Raw genomic sequence first — 17,225 nt, forward strand, 5'->3', positions numbered from 1 at the left:
TTTTTGGGTGCCTGGCAGTTCTGAAAAGCAGCAGGGCCACTTTTATTTAAGTCCCCAAACAACTGCTTTTCATCCCATTTTAAAGTTTACACAGACCTAGTTTCCATACTCGGGCACAAGTTGTGGGATCAGCTGTGCAGTTGTTCTCCAGATGAAGTATAATTTATGACTTATACTTGCTATATCTGGTGCATTTCCTCAGTGATAATAGGGTAACCTTGCTATATGGATTAGTACTTTGCATGTCCAAAAGAGAGTCCAGTTTGTGGAGATTCAAGTTTTAAACTGAGAAATTCCTAGCATTCTCTTCCCACTGAACTGAACTGACTGGGTGTTCCACATGTTGAGTGCTCATAGGACTGGATCCAAAGTACACAATGTGGTTCTTGTTTTCCCCTGAGTGTTTGGACTACTGGTGAGGCTAGTGTCCACAGTGTTGGTAGCCTTTCCAAAGGAGCAGGTATGGCCTGGCATGGAGCACAGATGATGCACCCTCTTCACTCATGGCATAACTTCCACACTCCCTGAAGCTCCCAGAGTCATTGTGCCTGCTTTACACACCATGCTGCCAGCAGCTCTAGTTGGGGTAGTCCCTCTCTGCAGCACCCCAACATTACACTGTGCTTTAATTTGTTTTTTCCTGTGTGCATGTAGTTGGGATATTGGCTCTAGACTTCGCACCATAAACCTTCATGAGTCATGAAGTGCCATTGTTAGTGAGATTTTTTATATGCTAACATTTTCAGCTGCCGCACTTTACAATCATCTTTGCACAGAAAGTTGTCTGTTGGTATTGGAACTGTTCTCACTTTGTTTGATTTTACATTTGAATCTTTGTTCTATAGATATAATAATTACAACAGAATGAATGAATTTAGATAACCAGATGCTTTTGCATAACCCAGGACTACAAAAAAGGGTAGAGCTCGGTCAATTAATTGAAAGAATGAAGATTTCAATCTGGTTTAAATGATCCAAAAAATGACTTTGGTGAAAGAACTGCTTAAGTTTTTCTCAACAAAGTCTTGTGACAATCATGATACTTATAACTGCCAACTGGGGAAACCCGATGCTCCAAATAATCTACCCCAAGTCTTGCCAAGGCCCTCTAAAGCAAAATGGATGAACTGGAGATAGAGCAACTATTATAAACCATAGGACTCTGGGTAGATCAGACATAGCAGAAAGTCCAGACTCTAAAAGGACTCATCACAACACCAGTGTCTTGCTCAAACTAATTTGGATTGCAACTGCTTTGACTTCAGAGGCTCCTTACCAAGAAAGCCTCTAATAGTATACACTATTCGATTGAGTAAACTGAAAAGTGATGGAAAAAAGGAAGAAAAATGATCCCAAATTAACAAAAAAAAGGAGGATTTATGAAAGTCAAATGTCATTTCTGAAAAGAGTCAGCAGAAGTGTTAATCTGACCTCCACAAGGCCAATACTTTATGTGTCAGATAACAACTGCTCATTGATTTTGGCACTACTATAGGAGAAATATTTTTACAAGAATGAACAAATAATTTTTCCAGTTTATTAAGTACCGACATGTTTTCTATCAATGCCAGGCATAAACATATTCCTCTTTCATGCCTTTATTTTCAAACACACTGGAATCATAGCATAAAATCCTCCACCCTCTACATTTCATATTACAACAAACTGATACAGCAATGCAGTAGCTGACCTTGCTCCAAATCTATGTCTGTTCTTGATCTTCAGTAGCATAGTGCAACTGCTATTCTTTAGTGACCTTCACTGATAGCATTCCTGTTCTTTATCAACTTTAATATGTTAAAATCTGAGGGTGAATTAAAATTTGCTCCAGAATATGAAGTGGATGAAACAAGAGTAATGATACTATTGGACATGTTAAAATATCAAGCACGGTGGTACTAGGAAATCTGTGTTGATGCAGCTTTCCCACCATTAGTTGCTCTCTTTCTGGACCAGTATATTCTGATAGAAGTACACTCTGATACACCGTTGCTTTGTTGGTTAATAAAGTGTAAGGTATGTTCACCAAGTAAACTTAATGGCTACACTGAGAAATCAGTTATTTTATTTTCTGAAAGGAAGGGGATGCTAACCTGTTCATATCTGAAATCCTGCTTTGACATCAGTATGTGGCCTCATATTACATAGATTGTTTTTTATAAATAGCATACAGTGAACACGCCCCTTGGACCATATAAAGAACTTGTTAAACAATAAAGCTACATCTGTGAAAGTCAAATAACGAAAAACAAAACTCTAGTCTCCAGACTGCAAGTTAGAGCAGATCCCCAGGCAGTGATTATTTATTTATTTATTTTTATCATTCATCTTAATTTATGGAATTCTCTTTGAAAAGGTTTGCTTCAGAAACTTGGTCAGCTAATATCTGTTCAGTGACAAAGGCACCATATTAGAGTTTCTACCTTTCTGAACTTTTTGGGATAACAATAATTATTTCTTCAATTTTATCTGGGAATATAATGTGCAAATGTACAGTCTGGATAAGTATCAGTTGTATAAAGTTCATGTAACTAACATCATGGATCTCCTCTCTTTGGACACTGCATATCACATGCTCTCAGAAGTTGGTTGTGGCCGGTTCCATCAGACATATTGCTATTTTATCCCATTAGAATGAAAACACCTGCATTACTGTATGTACAAAAACAATTTGAATGCATATGAACTTTTCTGAATGTAATGCAGTTAGAACCTCTGGGTCAAATTTAACCCTGGAGTAAGCATAATAAACTCTCCCTGAAAACAATGGGAGCTGTGTTTGTTCCTCCAGAGCTCAATCTGACCATCCCCATATGGGTTCTGATTCAGAAGAGCACTGAAGTACATGCTTAACTTCAGTGCTCTGTTGAATTGGGGTCCTGGTAGAGTTTAAACAAAACAAAAATGTACTTCCATGAACAATCACACAGAGGGAAAAAAAAACCACACAAGCCAATCACCCAAACAAATAGAAGAGCCTTTCTACTTAATATTTAAGAGCAAAAATTAAGTTTTACTTCCAACTAGAGCCACATGAAACACGGTGGTTTCAATTTGCAGTGGTTTTCATCTCTTGAGTTTCATTATGAATTTCACATGGAAACTAACCAGAAAATTCAATGCAAAGTTTCATTTTTTTAACTTCAAATTATATTTAAAAAACCCCCCAACCCTGCCTTTCACTTGGGGGAAACAGAAAAGATTTTCCTTTTTCTGAAGTTATTCCATTTTCTCAATAGAATACGCAGCCAAACTGTTTGCTTATGGCCTGATCCTGCAAAGACCTAGCACTGTGGAGAATGTTTACTGACTTAAGCATTACTTTCAAGAGGAAGGGTCTGTAGGACCAGGCCCCTAAAATATTTTATTTGTTCTATAAAGAAGAAATCTGGGTCACCAACATGAAGCTTCAGATTCCAAAAGACATTTTTGAAACTGCATGTCTGCCTTTGCAGTTAATTTTGACTCTCATTAGTTTAATGACAATCTTTTATGTTACTTTTTAAAAAAAACCTTTACAAAGGCTATTTTAATAGAGGCATTACAAAATCCAAAAAACAAAGAGATGGGTAATTTGAGATGCAACTTTGGAATGTATACTGCTAGTTCAAATGTGCAAGCTTGAACTTAACAAATGTTTAAAATATTTGAGTTTTTTAAACAGTGCCAAAATAAACCACATCTTTTCTAAAGACTACATATTTAGCTAGGCACTGGCAATGCAAATCTTTCAACCATTCCAAGTATTTGTTTAAAAGCCTCACAGAACACGTGCGCTCCCAACAAAACTGAAGAATGAAATATTTAGACCACTGACGCCCAGCAGCTGACTTGCAATCAAGCTAAAACAAGACAAACACTTTGTTTTTTGGTTTTGCTAATACATTTTTTATTTACCAGTGCAGTAGAAGAAAAAGTAATATTTTGCACAGATCATACATTAATGGGTGCAATGATAAAAGCCAGATGTAGTTCATGTAATGCTGCAACTCTTGTCGAGTATAGTACCAGAGAAACTGCCATTCATTTGTTGCAACAGTCTTCTCTTCCTCACAGTAAATTGTTTATTTTGGTACATGGGGTACAGCACACAAAAAACAGCTTTCATATGGCATTATTTTAAACAAAGAAAACAAAGGCATAAAGAAAGTGACATTTAGATAGCAACATCATTTTTGTGTGTGAATTAAAGCAATTACAATTCTAGGTCACCTAATAAGATTATTTATGAAGCCATTTTAATTTGGAAACGAAGGTGAGTGAAAATCTTATAAAAGATCCTATAATTGGAAAAAATTGAATATATCTGACACAACATATTGGCATTATTAAATTGTTTCAATATGATGGATTATTTGTAAAAGCAGGCTTAAAATTCTCATACATTAATAATTAACTAATGAGTCTGCCTATCAGCTGAATATATTTAAAGAGGACTATAACTGATTTCATCTATAGGGTTCCACTAACAAGACTGAGTAGGTTATGAACTTTTCAACTATCAGCAGCTTTCCTGACGCCAATGTACAAAACTACGCTATCAGATTTTGGCTGTGGGCTGAATGAAAAACAGTACTAAATGACTAAAGGTCCACAGTTCTTTTCTGTTAAAGTTGACTTGTCACAATATTGTTAATTAGTGAGGGCTTAGGGAAGGCTTACTATGAATATAATTACAGCGCTGAAAAGCATTAATAACATTCTTATCCTGAGACAATGTGACACTATTTACATATTTTACCAAGGCATGCATCATGAATGGCTGCCAGTGCTGTCAATTGCTGCACAATCACACAGAGAAATGCACACAATCTCATGAGGGAAATGAAATTTACATATATCTCCCTGCTACATTGAAGGAATGGTGACTCTGCTTACACCGGTAATTATTGTTGTCATAGTCTTTGCCTTTGGAAAACAAGCCCTTACTCTATACTGGTTGCAAAGGAACCACCACTACAGGGGATGTAATCTGACACAGCCTCATCCTTTCCCCATAAATCAGGAGACTAATAAACAACGACTATTTGGCTGTTACACAGTATTTTACACCTTCAAAATGCTGTACGGACATTAAATAATCAATTCTCACAACAACCCTGCGAGGAAAAGCAAAAGCAAAATACTATTATCCCCATTTTACGGATGGGGAAATTTAGAGAGACATGGTGAAATCTGCCCCTCACAGAAGGTAATAGCAAAACTCACATTGATTTTAATGGATCCAGGAGTTCACGCACAGAGATTAAAGGCCTGATCCCACACCACTGAAGTTAGTGGGGGTTTTGCCGTTCATTTCAATGGGATTAGGAGCAGAAATCAATTTATTTCAATGGCAGTTTACCCAGGCACTTTTAAAAATTCCACTAGGTGCCTATCTGCATCTTTAGGTGCCTAGATACCTTTAAAAATCTGGCCCTAATGATTTGCCCAAGGGCACACACCAAGCCAGTAGCAGAGTAGGATCAGAACCCAAGAGTTCCTGACTCCTAGCTTTACATTTAGATGAGCCTTCCCAAGCCTTTTCCCAAAGACGACAAATATTTGTGGCTGTATTTTAAAAAGTGATGGATAATTTAACAATGAATAAAAGCCATTTGAAGTTGCACACAAGGGTGCTAAAAACCCTTGCTAAAAGGTAATCCAATCTCATGCTTCATGTTGTAAGTGATCACACAGAGTCAGGAAGGAATTGTCCTTCATGTACAAGATGGCACATCTGTATTATGGAGGATTATCATCTTGCACTGAAGAATCAGCTACAACCAGAAAGAGTATATGTGACTTAATGACTGTTGGTCTGATCTTGTATGATCAATCCTATTTTCCTGAACAAAGCAGGCAACAACAAAAGGGGAGGATGGAAAGACATAAGATGACAGCAAACAGCATGATTATGTAAAGTCTGCATGTAAAGGGCTACATGCCCTTTAAGTAGGGAGTCTGTTTTTCATTTCTGGGGATTTATTTTTAGCAATTTTTATGAGTTTTATGTTGCTGTCCAAAAATCAGGGTAGATTATGGGGGGACTTTCTCTTTGTATACACTGCAGTGAGTGATGAATATTATATCTATATAGAATTCTATATATTACTCATTACGGTAGCATATACTGTAATAAGCAATCTCTTTATAATGTTCCCTAGTGAGCTTTAACATAGTACTGTTTCAAACAGCATTACATTATAGCACACTAGGGAACCTTTTGTGCATACCAGCAGGGTCTACATGGACCAATTAATACGTAATACATTAGTGCGTTTTAGAAATCACACCCGCATAGTCCACATTACTGCTCTAGGTACTCAAGTTCTTAGATACAAGTAATCATTTCTGGTGTTCATTGGATAAACACCAATTTCTATGTTGTTGTTTGTTTGTTTTTTTTTTGTATTGAGAGCGCTGTATCAGTTAAAACTGAAAATCAGAAGCTCTGCCCATAAGAGAGCATGAAGAGGAAAATTCTAAATACACCTAACGGTGAAATCTAGGGCACTCAAGCATAAATGACAACTTCTTCCTTCCTTGCTTGGCCATTTCCCTCAAGCAGAATTGGCAGGAGGGTGTCCACACCACAGCATGTGGCACACTGCTCAGTACACGATTGGGGGTCCAGTAAGGATAACAGAAAAAGGGCAATAGTTGCTTCCAATCTAATGAGAACAGCATCCCCAAGACAGTAATTACAGGCTCACTTTGAGCATACGAGAAGCTGGGGCCTGGATGCAGCAGTCATAGGTTCCTCTAGAGTTATACCAGTTCTTAGGTCTGGAAGCATTAAAGGCTCATCTGCGGTTTAACGGCTATGGAGGTCCAGAAGCAATAATCACGGTCTGTCTTGGTGGTTAGGAATCACTCGGGCATAACACCGGGGGCATAACAAGTACTATGGACTGCAGGTAAATCTGCCTTGAGGGAGACCTACTGCAAGTGGCATAGTTGGAGGACTGAAGCCAAGAGGAGTCTAGGTCTGCAGACAAAGAATGCAGAGTACTGCAGTCTCTGACTGGAAAAACGGACCCGGACTCTCCCCACTCTAAATTAAATGACATATTGCAGGTTTCTTTCCTTCATTCTTCTATCCTCTTCTTTCATGGTATCTATAAAAACAAGCATTAAAGAGAGAAGACAGCATAAACACACAAAAGCCAGACTAGGTGGAATATTAACCCCTCAGCGATTTTCTTTCATAGGAGAGGGAAGAAGAGTGACATACAACTATCAGAATAATCTTCTCTACAGTTTCAACGCTGATCAGTGTAACTACATTTTTACAAAGTACTTCATGAATCTACTCTTTTAGCAAGCTCTAACTATACAGACGTGTTTATAGGGAACTGAAATTGATCTGCAGTAGGATTCTGTGCTAGCTATAGAAATTCTTTTAAAAGCCACGAGTATAGCTTCCCCTTGATGCTCAGACATAATTCTGAATAACAACTACAATACGGGGGGATTATGAGTGTACATCAGCAAGAGAACATCTCCATCATATTAACATAGATACTTCTGGCATCTGAACCTCTATTATCAATTAAGATATACATTCAACATTAAAATATTCAGTTGTTTGTAGATTGATAAACAGCACAGTAGATTTACATTTTGAGACTGCAGGATTAGCCCCTGAAGCAGGCAGTATGTAAGAACATGACCAAATTATGCCTTGCAGCACACTACAGTCCGACAGCATTAACTGAGAGAAGAGACTATTGTTAAAACAGCATATAAACCATTTCCACAATGCTCACTGACCACACCACAATACATCTGCTTAAAGCAAATACATGTTTGCAGTGATACATTTTGACAAATAACACAACTCAGCAGCAAAGTGGTTAAACATTTATGATTTGATTTTATCTCAGCTTGGAATGTCATTGGAGTGTCCCACTTCTAACAACTGTTTGCTAAGTTAAGGCTTTAGTGTTTACACAGTGCTGAATGAAGCAGCCTGGTCACCAGATGTGAATACTTCCCTAGGCTGGAGCTTTCAATCAGATCACAGTTCTAATGGTCCCTGCTCCAACCTTCTTCCTCAGGACGTCCACCAGCCTTTCCAACCTGAGATGGGGGGCAAGGGGGAGGGAGGGAAAAAAATAAAAAGGAAGCAAACATTAGGAATGCTCTGGCTGAAAGAGACAGTGTTTGCACTGAACCAAGCTGTCCTGGTGGTGGTCATGCTGAGAAACAAAGCATTACTGTAAAAGACAGACATGAGGGCAGAATGCAGACAACTTGAGAAACTTTTAACCTACAGCCCAACTCAGTCAGTCAGAGGTGTATATCAACTTATCATCCCCCTGTGTAGTACATACCGTATCTGAGATCCACATGACACACTAGTTTACACAGGACTGTATGAATAAATCTTGCAGCGGATATGCCATGATACACAAGGAGCACATTCAATTCCTGGAGGGGAAACTCCCTCCCCCCCCCCCCCCCCCATAATGTGCCTGTTGCCTTCACTTAGCAAAATACTCAATTGCCTTATTTTCTCTTAAAGAAAACCAGCACCTGTTACTGTCTACACTACAAGTGCTACAGTGGCAAGTCTGCAGCACTGCAGCTATGCTGTTGTAGCAAAGATGCTTCTTACCTTGATGGAAAGCGTTCTTCTGTCAATGTAGTTAATCCACCTCTTCGAGAGGCAGTAGCTAGGTCGGCGGAAGAATTCTTAGCTGCACCTACACTTGGGGGTTAGGTTGACCTAACTAAGGTGCTCAGGGTGCCAAATCTTTCACAATCCTGGCACCATAGCTATGTCAATTGAATTTTTAAGGGTAGACCAGGCCTTAGCTCAGTTGTGCAATGTGTCTTGCACATACTGTATGTTTACCTGTAAAAATCCCATATGTGTTTATGTCAAAATCTCCTTTTAAAGTACATGATAAGTCAAGTTTCTGAGTTGAGAATGTATAAGATGTTGTTTCTACATTGGCTCCTATGTTCTGAATTGATAAAACAAACAAGAACATACAATAATGTAGGGTCAAATCCTGCAAATCGCTCCATGTCCTCAATTCCCATAGACTTCAATGCAGTGGGAGTGAGAGTGTTTGGTACCCTCACAAGATCAGGCTCTTCATGGTATAACGCCAAGCCCAACTTCTAAATTTGTCCAGGAGTTTGCACTCACACACATTTTTCTTAAGCACGCCAGTGAAAGTGTTTCTAGCTATTTCCTCAGTTTATCTATTTTTAATATAATCCTTCTATGAAGGTTCTCCCACAAATAAACACATCGCATAAAGCTGGACATTGAGGGAAGGGGAATATTTTCAGTGCCGTGCCCAGAGCGTCATTTAGTCAACTCCTATGCCAGTTAACAAGAGTTGTGACTTTTGATTCCAATTAGTTGCATGCAATACTGAAAGTTCACCAGCTTTTCTGGTCTGAGATTGTGTGTGTGTGTGTATTGCACAACACTGATAACGTAAATACATATATGCACATATATACTGCACAACACTGGAACATAAATACAAAATAAAAATAATTCAACTCCTGCAAAATGCATTTGATCTAAAAGATGCATTAGTGACTTCAGTGCAAAACAATTAGTTCATGCTTGTTGGAATTACTGCCACAAGTTATAACATCCAATAATGACTAAAGTGCACAATAGGTATTGAAAGACTCACGTTTTCCAGTAACCTCTGAGCACCATGAAACTACACCTTTTATTGTGCTATTCAGATGGCTTAATTCCTGAAACTAGATTAGGAACTCACTACCCAAAAGCAATTGAGGGTAAGATTATCAACAGGCACCAGGAAATGACACATGGAAAATGTAGATGGTATTAGTTGCATTTTCCATGGTGAAGGTACTGGAGATGTGGTTTTTATGTCTCTGTAGTTTCACTTTTAAGTACTAGCATAGGTAGTAGGATTACAGGTTAACTATTCCTCCTCTTCCCTTTTCCCCTTGTCCATATATCTTTGTCTTTTATTTTCTATAATTTTCATTATTTTCCATAACACATGCATCTACAGGAGTTCATCATACTTTTGAGGGTCAGTGTTGGGCAGGAAACAACTTACCCACCATGATCCATACAACTGTCAAAAGTCAGTTCTTATGCAGTTTGCCCTAACCAGAAATACTTTTCCAGGCTGGCTAAGTGAGTGGCTTTTATGTCCAAGAGCTAAGGATTTTACCTCATCGCTACATCATAGGCCATATTTTTCTTCCTTCTTACTTAGAAGTTCATATATTTTATTATTTCCTATTTCAGGGACAATAAAAATAATTTGGAATAGAGTTGGCTGAAAATTTTCTGACAATGTTTTTCTGTTGGAAAATGCTGATTGGACAAAATCAAAACATTTCATGGGAGTGTATCTATTTTGTTGAAATTTTTTATGGGAAATTATTAAAACATTTCATAAGGATGAAATATTCCATTCAGACTTCATTTTGATAATAAATATGTTAATGAAATCCTTCAACTTTTATAATAGTCAAAATAATAAAATTATAAAAGTCAAAATGATAAAGTTGAAACAAAATGTTTTAAATGAAATATTTTAATAAGGTCAAAATGAAATATTTTGTTTTGCAAAAAAATCCAAGATTTCTACTTTTTGTCTCGATTCAGAATGAAACAAAATTTCATTTTGAAAGTTTTGTAATTTCCCATGGGATGGGAATTCCATTTTTCCACCAGCTGTAATTTGAACAATTGAAGTCAGTGGAGCGATACCAATTTGCGCCAGCTGGGGATTGGACCCATTGTATCTTTTCTGCTTTCCATGCAGGAGACATGCCCTTTTTCATTGAATAGATATCAGTTCCCTATCCTGCACCAACCAGGAATCACCTAATGTCTCTGCAAAAGACCTGGGACAGATCCAAGAAGAGTAGCTTTCCTCTGATAGCTTGTTTAGGCTAAGAATTAAGATGCCATTTGTAGTCTTCATGGATGGGGGGGCCATAAGCAGGGTTGGTTCTAGAGGTGGGCAACCAGGGTGATTGCCCTGGGTGTCAACTTCCAGAGATGCTGAAGTGCTGTGCTCACTCTCCCTCCCCTTGGTCCCAAATTAGCTGGCTGTATTTTCTCCCACCTTCAGGTTCTCTGGGGGGAGGGTGGTCCAAAAACATTTTCTGCCCTGGTTGGCAAAATGGCTAGGGCTGCTGCTAGCTGTAGGCCTGTTCAGGCCTAAAAAGTTCAGAGTCATAGGAATATGGAGAGAGAAGGAGCCAGCTCTGATTTAGATCTCATCATTCACCTCCCTTTACTTTCAGCAGCTGCTAGGACCTTTGGCTTGCACAGATATCTTATTTATGTTTAGTAGCACCACTGCGACCTTCTCAGCTTCTTTAAGCATTTATGAAAATCTCTCTCATAATAGTACTTATCCCTAGAATGTTTCAGGAAAATACAACCCCTGCTATGGAACAAGAGGGATGAAGAAACTAATCTGACACACTGAAAGTCTGAGATTTGAGGGTTCATTATTTTTGGGAAAACAAACATCTGATAGCTTGGCTTATTTAAATCACTGTTGTATTAAAAATAATGCTGTGCAGCTGCACATGTGGGGGAAAAACTACAGTGGTTTCAGTTATTTAAGTACTTTTAAGATCATAGGGTATATGGAATAGAAGTCAATGTTTACACTTTCTCCTGCAAGCATGCTTAGATATGTAGATATGATCACAATTTTGTGATCAACCAATGGTGATGGACACCAAAGTAGACAAGTTAGCAAAGATTTACCCATATTTGAAAAGAAATCCCAGTAGGATGAAAGTTGCTGTCTTCTGTTTAACCTTGCAACTGTCAGGCCTCATTGAAAATAATGAGGCTTAACAATCATAGCTTCTGCTCTTCAGATGAATGATGACTGCAAACATCAAAATAATGCAAGGCATATGTGCCTTTTACTTCAGTCTTGTATGGATTTGCACATTTATTTATTCCTTATTAGGAAAAAACGATTTTTAACAGCAGGAAACTAAGAAACTGCATCTCTAATGCAGATCTAAACAATTCTGTGAAAGAAAAAAAGAACAGCTAATTATGAATTAAATCATGGAGGGTCAGCAACTTGTACCACTATCCCATTTAAACCCATAAAAGAGTGCTTAAATCAATGGTTAATAACCCGGAACAAGTCTCAAAATTCGCTTTTGGGAACTGTAATTCTTTGTCTCTGTTGTCTATCACAGAGACCAATTCTGCCATCTTTACTTATGCAGAGTAGCACCTTTCTCTGTGAGTAGTCAGATAAAGATAATGAGACCACTTGTGTAGTAAGGTATTACCTAAAGCGAGTAAAGGTGACAAAATTGGGCCCTGAATGATTAGCCTCTTTGTTAGCTCATGTGGGCTGCTGCAGATTCCCTACCTCCCCTTTCAAGGTTGTGCAGTCTAATCCACGGTGGAACTTGTTGCTCCAAATGCCATTCTTATGACAGAGATAGTAGCCTAAATTCCATAGTGGGTTAGCTCAATGGGAGGTATAGGGAACTAGTTGGTACATCGGAACTCTTAATTTCGGTAAAGTTTTTATAAAAAAGGATGGAAGACAATAACCTATAGGAAGAAATATTTATTACCCATTAATTGTATCATCACTATATAACATACTATTATAACATTAAGAACATAAGAATGGCCATACTGGGTCAGACCAGTGGTCCATCTAGCCCAGTATACTGTCATCCAACAGTGGCCAGTGCCAGACGCTTCAAAAGGAACGAACAGAACAGAGCAGAGTTTTAGGGACACCCTGAGCATGGGGTTGAGTCCCTGACCATCCTAACTAATAGCCTTTGATGGAGCTATCCTCCATAAAATTATCTAATTCTTTTTTGAACCCAGTTATACCTTTGGCCTTCACAAGGTCCCCTGGAAACGAGTTCCACAGGTTGACTATGCATTATTTGAAGAAGTACTTCCTTATGTTTGTTTTAAACATGCTGCATATTCATTTCATTGGGTAACCCCTAATTCATGTGTTTTGTGAAGGTATAAATAACACTTCTTTATTCACTTTGTCCACATCATTCATGATTGTATAGCCCTCTATCATAACCCCCCAGTTGTCTCTTTGCTAATCTCCCCTCACATGGAAGCTGTTCCATACCCATATTCATTTTTGCTGCCCTTCTCTGTACTTTTTTTAATTCTAATACATCTTTTTTGAGATGGGTGACCAGAACTGCAAGCAATAGTCAAGGTGTGGGTGTACCATGAATTTATATAGTGACATTATGATATTTTCTCTCATTATCTATCCCTTTCCTACTGGTTTCTAACATTCTATTAGCTTTTTTGACTGACACTGCACCTTGAGCAGATGTTTTGACTCCCAATCTCTTTCTTGACTTGTAACAGCTAATTTAGACCCCATCATTTTGCATATATGTATTCATTTTTATTCATTTTGTATGTATGTTCATATATTTTACTTAAGTCGCAGACACATTTATTACATTTGATCATGATCTTGCAATATAGGGTGAATTAACTGAATTAATCTTTTCACGTGTGAGTCTTATACTGTGAGCACATACCTTGCAAAGGAGGTACTTTTCTGAAGGTAACTAAAATGTATAAGACAACACTCATCCCAAAGTATAAATATGGATAATGACTGAATTTACTTCACTTCATGAAGCGATCCAAAGAGTACACTCGGGAAGAAGAGTTTTCTTGACATTTTAGTGAAAATAGAACATGAATGACTAACTGGTGGGAAAAAAAGGTCCTGATGTTGAGCTGAGGTTAGTCCTGCTTTGAGCAGGGGGTTGGACTAGATGACCTCCTGAGGTCCCTTCCAACTCTATGATTCTATGTTCAAAGGTATTTAGGGACCTGAAGATAAAACATAGGCTCATAGTGGAGTTTTCAAAATTGCCATGCTTGTCGGGGCACCTAACTCACATTGATTTCAATAGGAGTTTGACGCCTAATCTGCTTAGGTATTTTTGGAAATTCCACTGGGCACCTAACTACATCTTTATGATCCTAAATACCTTTGATAATTAGGCCCTAAGAGATTAGTTCACTTTACAAATATCACTTTACTGGCGTGCAGTTTCTTTTTGCTATTTTGTATCTATGTATTCAGAAACCTGTGTTAAAAGAAGAAAACACTGGGCCAAATTATGTCCTCAGATGGATATGTACTGCTCCATCTTTAGTCATATTGAGTTGCACATATCCAAAAACAATAAATTCCATGCTTAAAGGATGGATAAAATTTGCCATATTTGAAGAGCGTAAAAAGAGGGAATGAGAAACCTTCTTTATCGATATTAATGATTTCTATTCTGCCTATCTAAGTGCTTCTCCGAACAACCCTGCACAATAAGAAAAATCCTAAAGTTTAAAGGTGAAGGCATCTGCAAAGTTGGTACATGAGTATTCCTTACTCTAGCACTAGATGTATTGCCTTCAAGACTCTTGGGTTGTGACGGACTGATAATGCTCTTTTTTTATATGAAGTTGAGTTAATTCTAGGCCAAAAGCAAGGGAATGTGTGGCTGAATGTAGCAGCAAACAGCTTGATTTGTGGGTCTGTTCCTGTGATGTCATGAGGTGGAATAAATACTTTATGAAATATTTACAATCCTTGAGAAGACGGTCCCCATCTACAGAAGCAGACTGCCTAAGCAGTCAGGTATTTCTTTTCCAAGACATAGTCTAGTTGCTTGCTCATGCAGTTATTTTAGGTTTCTGCTCTCTTGCCCCTTAGGTACATTGCTATTCTGTTTTGAATATTGGATGTGGTTAGATAGCTCTAAGTGCTTGACTGCTTTGAGTTTTAGTAGCTTTATGGATTTTCTTTCATTGGTGTTTCCCTTTGGATTGCTATACATTGAAGGTGGGCTCCAGATCTCCAGAGGCTTATGTCTACTCTGACTATGGATAATTCTGGATTATATAGACATTTCCTTATTAAAATACATTTAAAAATTCTTGATGCCAGAAATCTCTGCCAGGGTTGATTATACTGCTGGGACATAACTACATAGTTTGGAAGAGGAATTAATGTCAGCCAGAGGGCTCAATTCACTTTGCCACTGCTTTCTCACTTCACCTTTTCACTACAGGGAGGTGAAATGCATTGTTGCCCTCCCCTCAGGAGTTCAAATAAGAGAATACAGTTCTAAACTGGGGTTTGGATTTACTATAAGATCTACTGACGAAGGCCAAGAGAGGTGCTGAATCCAGTGCATCCCCCACCTGTGCCCCTTCTCTGGCCAGAGCTGCTCATTTTACATTAGACAGTGACATTTAGCTGCAAACCTTGAGTAAGGGCTTGTGTAGATCTGCACTGCTCCAAGGGGATCACTGGAGAGATTACAGCTCAAGTCTACCTAAAATTTACCTCTAACAGTGAATAGTATCCTTCAATTAGCCTTCTGTCCTAATCTGCACAGCAATACATAGACTAGGCCAAAACAATAGCTTCTACCTGCAGATGGATGATAAAAGCGATAAAAACAAAACCCTTGTGGATTTTGAAATACTATATAAAGGCTTATAAACCTACACTCTAACCTTTGGTTATCTGTCCTACAGATTAGATTAGGCTCAGGCTATGAAGATGGCCTTACTTGGGTGCTTGCTGGCTTCTCGTGGAATGTATTTTGCTGACATTAACGCCTCTCCCAAACTCAACATTTCTGACAAATTCCATGACAAGTAAGATGAAGTACATCAAAAGAGCTGGAAATGTCCATGTTTAACAGATCAAGTGGCAGACCTGCTACAATCCTTTAATAGATTATTTATTGGATAAAGCCTTGATATGGTTTAGTGTATCATGCTGCTTTCCTCATACTTAAATATTTTTCTACATCTTTTAAAAATCAAGACTGCTTGTCTTTCTGAATGACACAAGTTATGAACTGGATGCAGGAATTACTGGGTGAAATTCTATGGCCCGTGTGATGCTGGAGGTCAGACTGGATGATCATAATGATCCCTTTTGGCCTTAAAACATAAGAATCTTAGAGACTGAGTACAGCCAGTCAGCTTTAAACCATAGTACACCGCCATGATGAATTAGCCTACCCTAGGAACTGCCACAAACTACTGACTGGCCAACACTATTTGTCATGTCACTCCAACAAGTATGTTCCAATGAGCTCCCAGGTTTACATTTGGCAGCGGAAATTATTCTCTCACCGTTATGCACTGACCTAAAAAGAAGCATTTTTAATTAAACACCTTCAGCATCTTCTCTACCAGAAAGAATCATGTTGTATTGGATTAAATTAGAGGTAAACAGAGCCAGTTGGGCTCCTTTCAAAATAAACCTGGTTTCCCATGGGCCCTGGCTAAAGTATTAAGTATTGGTGTGTAGCCCACAACAGCTGATCTTGCTAAATAGTTTTCCCTGTCTCTAAGATTATGAGCCTGACATCACCATTGCCATGTACCTTGCACCATCACTTATATCAATAAGTGTGTGTCTAAAACACTACCGTTCTCTTTTGAGAGTGTTTTACTCCCAAAAGTATCTTTCTTTAAATCTTTCTTGCTATGGGTACAGCTGCTCCCCTATTTTAGAAAGCTTATAAGAAGTACATTTATTGATTGCACACAAGACATTAGCTTATTACAAATGAAACAAAAAAATCCCCGAAACCACCAATTTACCACCTCCTCTGGGTTTCAGTACACTCAGTCTATATGTGTTTATCTTTTAGACTGCATACTCTTTGGAGCAAGGACTGTCTTTACTGGATGTTCTGTACCCTTCTGTGCAAGTTGTTGACACTGAAGAAACAATAATTAATGATAATTAGAATAAACGATATAGTCACATATTTACTGCCAGAAGAGACCACTAGATCATCTAGTCTGACCTCCTGCATAATACAGGCAACAGAATTTCAACAAGCTATCCCTCTATGGAGCCCAATAACTTGTATGGTGGCTTCATCAATGGCCTACTGCTCCCACGTGTACATTAGAAACCACTTTATAAATTCTTTCTTTAAGTGGGTCTTACTTTATACTGGTTTCTCCATGACAGTTTGTCACTGACAGTTGTTGCTTCATGTCATTTTGTTCTGTAGTTTGTTCCCTTCTTTGTAGAGTTCAGCTAAAAAATCTTGGCATCAGAACATGGGTCTTGGAATAACCACATTTTCAGAGCATTTGTGCTTACATGAACAGGGGGTTTATTTGATTTACATACCAAATATTTACTGGAACAATTCTCTCCATCACATGCATAAGAAAAACTAGCAGT

The 17,225-nt window shown here is 38.2% G+C and overlaps 1 protein-coding gene across 3 annotated transcripts in view; it reads right to left on the reverse strand.

The window, feature by feature from the left end:
- Positions 1 to 3,872: 3,872 nt before the first annotated feature.
- MIPOL1 (mirror-image polydactyly 1) overlaps positions 3,873 to 17,225 on the reverse strand; it is a 272,270-nt gene continuing 258,917 nt past the window's right edge. For all 3 annotated transcript variants that reach the window (XM_067533876.1, XM_067533883.1, XM_067533891.1), the window contains exon 13: positions 3,873 to 8,064. In XM_067533876.1, coding sequence (XP_067389977.1) covers positions 7,998 to 8,064 — 67 coding nt within the window. In that variant the 3' untranslated portion in view covers positions 3,873 to 7,997. The remainder of the gene's footprint in view (positions 8,065 to 17,225) is intronic.

Source organism: Emydura macquarii, unplaced genomic scaffold (assembly GCF_026122565.2).
Source record: "Emydura macquarii macquarii isolate MOO-44397 ecotype Brisbane River unplaced genomic scaffold, CSIRO-AGI_Emac_v2 contig_374, whole genome shotgun sequence".
NCBI classification, from domain to species: Eukaryota; Metazoa; Chordata; order Testudines; family Chelidae; genus Emydura; species Emydura macquarii.